Genomic DNA, 9453 nt, shown 5'->3' with positions numbered 1-9453 from the left:
AAACCTATGAGCTTAGACAACAGTGTATCACTGAGAAAAAGGTCCAACAATACAAGATTTCCAGAAGTGATGCTACAAACACAGGCATAAATATCAGCTAGATAAGAGCTATACTGTGAAGAGAAGTCACAGTCATGTCTGACTCACTGCAACCCTATGGACTGTAGCCTACCAGGCTCCTCCATCCATGGGATTTTCCAGGCAAGAGTACTGAAGTGGGTTGTCATTCCTTCTCCAGGGGATCTTTCCGACCTAGGGATTGAACCCAGGTCTCTGCACTGCAGGCAGATGTTTTACCATCTGAGCTACCAGGGAAACCTCATACATACTGTGAAGATGTGCTCGAAAGAAGTGACCTCTCCACTTAAAGCTGCTTTTTTTGCTTTAAAAAGAAGCAGGGGAAGGGGGTGATCAATCTGGTAAAAATTTTATTTAGCATCATGAATTTAAAATTGGTCTCTTCCCTGAAAACAAACAAAATTGGCTTACATGACAGGCAAGATATCAGCTTGGTAAACAAAGGTGCTCTGTCTTGCAGGAAGACTACATTGTTTTCTTACTTCTGTATGCACAACAAACAATTTTGCTTTATTAAAGTGGCAAAAGCCTTCAGGTAGTGCTTTATTTTTTCATTCTCCGTAGAATACTGATTTTGTAAGATGATTACAGTCTGATGTGTAACATTACAACCAAAGTTTTACTTTCTGAAAGATCAGCAAAAATACATCAGCAAGGATATAACTAATGCATTTACTAAAACACACCATAATCATAAAACCAAGTGATTACAATCATCCTCACATTTGACGTACCAGCTACATCCTAGGAGAGCTGGTATATTTGGCAGATGATTTATAAATGTAAGTAATGACATCCATCAGTCTTAACACTTCTGAAATGTTATTTCTTTATCAGTTAAACCTAAAACAAACCAATAAGAGGACAGAAACATAACAAGGATGTAATCCAGAATGTGTTGAACAGAGACAGTGGTAAACAGTAGGAAGAACACTGAATTGGGAGCCAGTACATTTGGATCTCTGTCTTATCTTTGGCCCTGGATGGATGATCTTGGATAAGTATTCTGGGCTACATGAATCTTTCACTTTTAAAATGAAGAGAGTTGGCTGGATGGTTCTCTAAAGTCTTTCTAAGATTTGAAAGTGAAAGTGTTAGTCAGTCGTGTCGGACTTTTTGCGACACCATGAACTGTAGCCTGCTTCTGTACATGGAACTCTCCAGGCAACAGTATTGGTGTGGGTAGCCATTCCCTTCCACAGGGGATCTTCCCCACCCAGGGACTGAACTCGGATCTCCTGTATTGCAGGCAGATTCTTTACCCAGACACCAGGAATCGGGAGCTTTCCATAATTCTAAAACCTTTGACACCGATTCATTCTTAGGTTGTAAAGTGAAATTCCTGACAATACTAACGTGGCAGTTGGGGTGAGTCCAGCTCTGCCCACATAAACACGACTTGGTGCTTGTGTTCAAGTCTCTTCCTTCTGGGCCCCGTAATGGCCCTATCCTCAAATTAACAAACAGTAATGATAGGTTTCAGGAGGTAAACAAGCCTGTCCTTTCACTAGACACAAACTCAAAACCCCCAAAGTCATGGTTATTTAGAAAAGCTATAATGGAAGAACTATGAGGAAAACCCACCATATCCTTTTTGGTAAATGGTACAATAACAAAATTCACTAATGGAAGAAGGCACGGACAGATATTAACTATAATACATGATTTTCAACTGTTATTTTCAAACATGCACAAAAATATACACACAATTAGAACTGTATCAATATGAAATATAAATTCAAGGTTCAGATATACACAGAAGCCTTGGTCATACTGCTAATCTGAACAAGGTTTATTGTAGCTTCACATGTTTATAACTCTAGGGGAGGAAGTTAGCATTACTGATGTTGGCTTCTACTCTGTCATCTGAAAAGCCCACCTCACTCAAATAATCACAGAAATCAAAGTTGTCCCTGCCACACTTTAGGACAGTTCATCCATCCCATACTTTCCTTATCAGAGTACTGTCCTTTTGGTCTGAAAGACTGAATGACTGGTTCCCATCAGCTCCCTATCTGAAAGTAGACTTGATCTCTTCTGATCGGAGGTCAAAATTTGTCCATATTTCTTTCTAATATTCTAATGTAACTCCTATCTCCACTATACTTACACAATTCTGAATACTTAACCAAGATATGCATTATACAGATTTGAAGAACATGAATGTGTAAAGCAAAATTACTTTGAAAATGTCAAGTTTTCTTAATAAACATCACCTTTCATTAAAGTACTAAAGTGCTTCCCATTTGACAGCAGTGATTGCTTTAAACAACTGGATGTGTTGAAACGTTCTCCAACACCTCTAATCCATGTCCTGTCCCAGGAAATATAATACACTCAGCCCTTCACTGTACACCTCCCGCCTATGGGACAGAGGACTTAGATCCTCTTCTCCTGGTTGAGAATTCCTGATACTGAAGAACTGGCATTGCCAGCTAGATATTTTGTTGAGCTTTGCCTTTCTATAATTTGACTGTAAAACAACAGATTTTTGCCTTCCTAGATATGTCCTTTTTTATAATATCTAAATATGCTTTTCAAACCCTACAGCTCTCTTGTACTCCTCCTTCCTTACAGGATTTTATTTATTTATTTATTTATTAGATTCAAAATGTATATCTTATTTTTTCCATTTATTTTTATTAGTTGGAGGCTAATTACTTTACAATATTGTAATGGTTTTTGCCATACATTGACATGAATCAGCCATGGATTTACATGTGTTCCCCATCCCGATCCCCCCTCCAGCCTCCCTCCCCATCCCATCCCTCTGGGTCTTCCCAGTGCACCAGCCGTGAGCACTTGTCTCATGCATCCAACCTGGGCTGGTGATCTGTTTCACCCTTGATAGCTTACAGGATTTTAATACACTTCATTAAGAGGGCAGGACAACCCCTCTGGATAATCACTGAACTAAAGTATAATTTCTGAATTACCTATCATGATAAAGCTCAACAACTAAGCTTGAGTAAACAATTTTACTCAGTATTCAATTTAATTGAAGCCCAAGTATTCAATATAAAGAGAAGTAAACAGCATCGTTGGTAAAATGAATATTACAGTGTTGAGTATATTCTGATTATTAAACCAAATTATTTAAACTTCATGATTGAAAACTACTGTAGAGACTGTTTATTATTATTATTATTATTAAGTCCGATTATCTTTTATTTATTTTAAATGTTTTTTTATTTATTTGGCTGTGTCGGGTCTTCTGTCACACTAGAGGCACACGGGCTCTCTAGCTGGGTCACACGGACCCTGGAGCACGCAAATTCAGTCTTTGCCGAGTGTGGGCCCAGCTATTCCGTGACATATGGGATCTGAGTTCACCTCCCAGGGCTCAAACCCATGTCCCCTGTACTACAAGGCAGATTCTTCACCACTGGACCATCAGGGAAGTCCTCAAGACTTGTTTTCAAAATGATTTACTGCAATCATCATAAAATACACCTTTCACACTGGTCAGTTATAGGAACAAATTATATCGCTTTCCTTTGTTAAAATGTTTTCTTCAATTATATAAACTATAGAGTTATACTCTCATTTTCCACTCATTTTCTTATATTCAGAACACTTTTCAGTTCAGTTGCGTCTGACTCTTTGCGACCCCATGGACTACAGCACACCAGGCTTCTCTGTCCATCACCAACTCTCAGAGCTTGCTCAAACTCATGTCCATCAAGTTGGTGATGCCATCCAACCATTTCATCCTCTGCCATATCCTTCTTCTCCTGTCTTCGATCTTTCCCAGCATCAGGGTCTTTTCCAATGAGCTTTTCCAAAAACTTTTAGATTTTTCTAAATAAATTTTTATCAGTGTCTACCTAGTTTAGCAACTTAGAATTGAATCTGTTTGTTCTACAGAACTGCCAATGATCACAAGTGTCTCTTTGATGATGTATAATGATAGGAATATAAAATAGCCATATCTGCAAGAAAAACTCAAACTATCTTTATTTTTCCAAATTCTAATAAAGTGAAACTTCTGTATACTGAAGCTAGAATGATAATGCATAGAGAGCTTTAAAAATAGTTTTGGAGAAAATATGGGCACATTTCTTCCCAAATTTTAAAAATGATTTTCTGTGCCTAAGTTAAACAGATTGTAAAGAGAAGACAGAAAGGGTCTCAGATCCAAGATGAGGGGCCCAAATGAAATCATTCAGTGAGATGGAGGTCCACAGCCCCCAACAAGGCACAGAGTTTAAAATTTAACACCAGTGGCTGTCCTGTCAGTACTCCGCACCGATGCACTTTGCGATGGTGTTCAGCTGGATATTTGAAGTTCCTTCATAGATTGTGCCTTAAAGAAAGGGGAGAAAAGAAACAAACAGGAGTGGAGCCACGGAAAGAGTCTGTCCAAGAATCAGGTCTGCAAACACCACCTCTGCATTTACTATAAAACTACCAGGAACACTATCCAATGTCCCCTAAATGTGGTATTATTTGACAAGGTAATTTTACCTAGGAGATAACAATATTCCACTTGATTTACAGATTTCCAGAGTCAGTATTGAACAGGTGAAGTTTCCCGTTCCTAAACTATCGAGGCACAAGCCTGGATGGTTTCCTGGGAACAGGCAGTGTTTATAACTGCTGAGTTTCTATCTTCCCACCTGGCAGTACAGCAGCAGAATGCTCAGGCTTGGTTACCCACTTAATGTCTAAAATTAGAACTGAGCTTCCAGGAACAGCATTAAACCAGTCAAAAATATTAACATTTTTAGTAAAAGAACAATTAAGACAGCAGAATTTGTTGTGGCTTTATTGAAAGGCCTTCAGAGGCCTTGAGGCATTTAAAAAGACAATTTGATGCTTAAAAAAAAAAAATAAATCTACTTTTTTGAAGGGAGAAGTAGGGGGGAAAAAACCCAGCCACAAAAAAAGGAGAGCCAAGAAATATAGTAACTGAAGAGATTAAAACTGCCTCTTCCTAGGTACCACTAACAACAACAAAAATCAAACCAATACAACAGCCTAAAACACCTACAGAGTCAAATAAAACAAAATAAATGTTAAAAATTCTACTTACCAATCTTCGCATCTCGGAAATATTTTTCCACAGGGTAACTTTTGGTGTAGCCCACTCCTCCCATCCACTCGATACACTTGCTGGTAATGAGGCCTGCAAGCTACCAAAAAGAGGCACAAATCATGCTGAAACCACATAACTTACACATGACCAACACTCTAGAATATTCTTAGTAACACGGATTCACTGCCATTGGCAACTGGAAGGATCAAGGTTATTTTGTAAATTAACATTTCTTTGTCCCAGTCTCTATACCATTTATGGAAAATTTCCTATTAGTTCATAAAATTCTTTTTTTTAAGAGAATCAGGGTCTTTGTTTTAAATTCATACACTTGTCGACAGTGTCATTTACTCAGCAAATGTTAACCAAGGGCCTTTTTGTATCACCCACTCTGCCAGCCACAATGTCTGGGCACTGACCAGTCACTGCCTTTTTGGTCCTGCTGGTCATTCAGAGAGACGGATGTTGAACCACGATCACCAAAACTGAAAAACTGTATGGGGTCAGAGAAGAGCCTGCAGGAGAAACTGCCATGGTTTAGATGGGGCAATGGGTGAGGAAGGTACAGCCTCGCTGACAACTAAAGGACAAGTCAAGGGACATTTCAAACTGAGGAATGACACGTAGAAAGGCTCGAAGGGGGAAATGGGTTCATCGACCTCAAAGGCCTGAGGACCAATGGGCTGGGGTAGGGGTGAGCTGTGAAAAGGGAATGGGTGTGGGCAGCAATGGGCCTCATGTGATGTGAGCAGTTTAAATATTCTGCTGGCCCCCAAAAGGTGTCCTGAGAAGGATCCCCAGAAAGTATAAATGTGCATCACCCACATGGCATAGGAACTTGCAGGTTGATTAAGTTAAGGGATGATCCCAGGTTATCAGGTCAGGTCCTGTGTCATCACAAGGGTTCTCATAATGGAAAGAGGGAAGCAGAGAAGGGTGATGTGACCACAGACACAGGAAGATCTAAACACAGGACCCTGCTGGCTCTGAAGACAGAGCAAGAGGCCCTGAGTCTCAGAAAGCGAATGGGTTCTAGAAGCGGGGAAAGAGGAGGAGATGGACTTTCCCCCAGAGCCCCAGGAGGGCAGCTCCAGACACTCAAATTTCACCTCGCGTATGTGTGCATGCACACGTGTGTGAACGTGTGTGCATGTGTGTGTGTGTGCTCAGTCACTCAGTGTGTCCAACTCTCTGCAACCCCATGGGCTGTGGCCCGCCAGGCTCCTCTGTCCACGGGATTCTCCAGGCAAGAATACTGGAGTGGGTTGCCACGTCCTCCTCCAGGGGATCTTCCCGACCCAGGGATCGAACTCGAGTCTCCATGTGTCTCCTTCACTGCAGGTGGATTCTTTACCACAGCACCACCTGTGAGGCTCATTTCAGATGTCTTACCCCAGAACTGTGAGACGATAAAACTGTACTATCTCAGGCACCAAATTCTCAGTCGTTTGTTCAAAGCAACAACAGGAAGTGAATAAAAAGGTCCCATTTGTTGTGACGAGTCACTGAAGGGTTTAAAACCGGAGCGTGGCATGGCCTCATGGACACCTGGAAAGGGACACTGGACTGGAGGAAGCCACAGGGACCAAGGAGAAGTTAGAAGGTGACTCCGGTGGTTTGGTAAAGAGGTGGTACAGCTTGGACTAGACAACTGGTAATAAACACCAGGGGAGAGAGAAACAAATTCAAGACAAACTGAGGGGTGGAGTTCTCATAACGGATGACGGATTCAACAGGCAGCGGGAACACAGGAGGGCCGTCGAGGGGACTCGGGTTTGTGACTGTGCAGGGTGGGAAGGGACGGTGGCGGTCGGGGAGGGGGGCGGGGGGTAAAGCAGAAGCGGATCTGTTAGTCTGGAGCTCAGAAGGGAGGCTGAGGCACAAGATTAGACCTGAGGGCTGAAGGGGTCAAAGAAATATCCGAGGTCAGGGAATGACACACACTGCTGAGCCCCGTGATGGGACCAAGTTTCAGCCCAAGTCCAATGTGTTACACGCAGAGTACAGTCAACACATGGACAGCCTTTTCCTGCTATTTTCCATTTCACGTTATCTCCAGGGCATTCGCTTCGTCCCAACTTGAAACCACAGCCACGATGCCAGTGTTCAGCTGAGGCTCACCTAGGGATTTACAGTGGGTTTTCCACCTGAACTGGGTGACTTGGTTTCCCCCTGAGAGCCATGAGAACATGGAAACCCTACAGAGTTAAAGCACCCTCTTATGGCAGCTTTACTTTCTTGCATTTCCTGTGTAGGAACTAGAAGGTCCACGCTATTTTACTTGAAAAACAAACAAATGTTCAAGCAATGTTGCTAAGTGACAAGGTTAATAAATAAATATCTTAAAAATTAAAAGACTGCAACCTGAAACTATCACAGCATTGTTAATCGGCTATACTCCAATATAAAATAAAAAGTTAAAAAAAAATTTTTGTAAAGAGGGCATGACTCTTGTTCGCTTTACCTCTGATGCATGGTATTTGGCCATAGATGCTTCTTTGATGATTGGCCTTCCAGCTTCTAAGAGCCTCGCAGCATTGTATGTGAGTAAGCGTGCAGCTTCCAGCTGGGTGGCCATGTGAGCCACTTGGTGCTGGAGCCCCTGGAATAGTCAGACCCAGTGTAGAGAATCACGATTTCTGCAAACACAGCTCATCCTCAAAATCCTGCCTGGGTATGGAACACTGACAGACTCAAAACATACTTGCCCAAAAATAAACATTCATTTTTTCAAAAGTGTTAGTTATACCCAACTCTTTTTGACCTCATGGACTGTAGCCTACCAGGCTCCTCTAGTCCATGGGATTCTTCAGGCAACAACACTGGAGGGGGTAGCCATTCCCTTCTCCAAGGGATCTTCCCAACCTAGGGATTGAACCCAAGTCTCCTGATTGCAGGCAGATTCTTCACTGTCTGAGCTACCAGAAGGTAGCTTAAAACCTGCAATCTAAAATAAACCACTCCACATATTGCTTCTGAAAAATTTTTCAAAGTTCAGGTAAATTGTTTACAACTGCTGAGATTTAAAGCCTTCCCTGCTGGCTCAGTGGTAAAGAATTCGCCTGCAATGTAAGAGTAGCAGGAGATGCAGGTTTGATCCCTAGGTCAGGAAGATCCCCTTGAGGAGGGCATGGCAAACCACTCCAGTATTCTTGCCTGGAGAATCCCATGAACAGAGAAGCCTGGCGGGCTACAGTCTATGGGGTCGAGAAGAGTCAGATACAACTGAAGCAACTTAGCATGCATGCAACTTAGTCAAGCACTTGAAACATCTGAAACAAAGTGAAAGTCGCTCAGTCGTGTCTGGCTCTTTGCAACCCCATAGACTGTAGCCTGCCAGGCTCCTCTGTCCATGGAACTCTGTGGGCCAGAATACTGGAGAGAGTAGCTGTTCCCTTCTCCAGGGGATCTTCCTAACCCAGGGATTGAATCCAGGTCTCCAGCATTGCAGGCAGATTCTTTACCATCTGAGATACCAGGGAAGCCCCTTAAAACATCTATTTGATTACAAATCATCCTAAAGAGTCTGCAGTGTTATTTTTATAGATGAAGCAGCTGAGGTTTGCAGGGGTGATGTAACATGCTCAAGGACTAAGCCAGCAAGACAAAGAACCGGGACTCTAACCCAGGATGTCTGACCACAAACCCCAGGCTCTGGAACTTGGAATCCATGAGGAGGCAGCTCCCAAGTGCTCACCTGTGTATCCTGAATCATACCATAACCAGGCCTCAAGGACTACTGTTCTGCCCTTGGAGAAGGTCAAGGCAGTCACAAGTATACACACTGACACCTATTCCTTCTTCCCTGTGCCTCTCCCATTAAAATCCCCGAGAGGATTCCCTTGCGGCTTTGTAACAAAGCTTTTCATTAACAGGAAGACAAGAGAGTATGGAACAGTAGAAAGATGTCCATAATTACATACCTGAAAAGTAAATACGCTTCTGCCAAATTGTTTCCTTTCTTTAATATATGGAATAGTGTAGTCAAAACAGCCTTGAGCCAGTCCCAGCATCTGTTAAAAAAAAAAATCAGACTTTCTTATTTTTTATTAATAGGATATGTTCTTAATTATTCAGGTTACAAATTCTTTTTACAGGCAAATTGAAAAGTTGGGGTAGAGAAAGAATTAGGCATACCAAGATGGTGAGGCATGTTAATGACCTTCACCCACTGCATTTAGAGACCTTAAGGTCTAGTAATTGGGAGAACACTTCCCTGATGGCTCAGTGGGTAAAGAACCTGCCTGCCAATGCAGGAAATACAGGAGACTCGGGTTCGATCCCTGGGTTGGGAAGATTTCCCAGAGAAGGAAATGGCACCCTCTCCATATGCTTGC

General features: G+C 42.2%; 1 protein-coding gene across 1 annotated transcript in view; it reads right to left on the bottom strand.

The window, feature by feature from the left end:
- Positions 1–411: 411 nt before the first annotated feature.
- Positions 412–9453, bottom strand: part of ACADSB (acyl-CoA dehydrogenase short/branched chain) — a 41179-nt gene continuing 32137 nt past the window's right edge. Inside the window, exons 8-11 of the mRNA XM_020899018.2 lie at positions 9040–9129; positions 7581–7718; positions 5114–5213; positions 412–4384 (exon numbers count right to left, since the gene is read on the bottom strand). Of these exons, the coding sequence (XP_020754677.2) occupies positions 4314–4384; positions 5114–5213; positions 7581–7718; positions 9040–9129 (399 nt within the window). The 3' untranslated portion in view covers positions 412–4313. The remainder of the gene's footprint in view (positions 4385–5113; positions 5214–7580; positions 7719–9039; positions 9130–9453) is intronic.

This window comes from Odocoileus virginianus, chromosome 7 (assembly GCF_023699985.2).
Source record: "Odocoileus virginianus isolate 20LAN1187 ecotype Illinois chromosome 7, Ovbor_1.2, whole genome shotgun sequence".
NCBI lineage: Eukaryota > Metazoa > Chordata > Mammalia > Artiodactyla > Cervidae > Odocoileus > Odocoileus virginianus.
The sequence above is the reverse complement of the archived record's forward strand: the minus strand, read 5'-3'. Positions and strand labels throughout refer to the sequence as shown.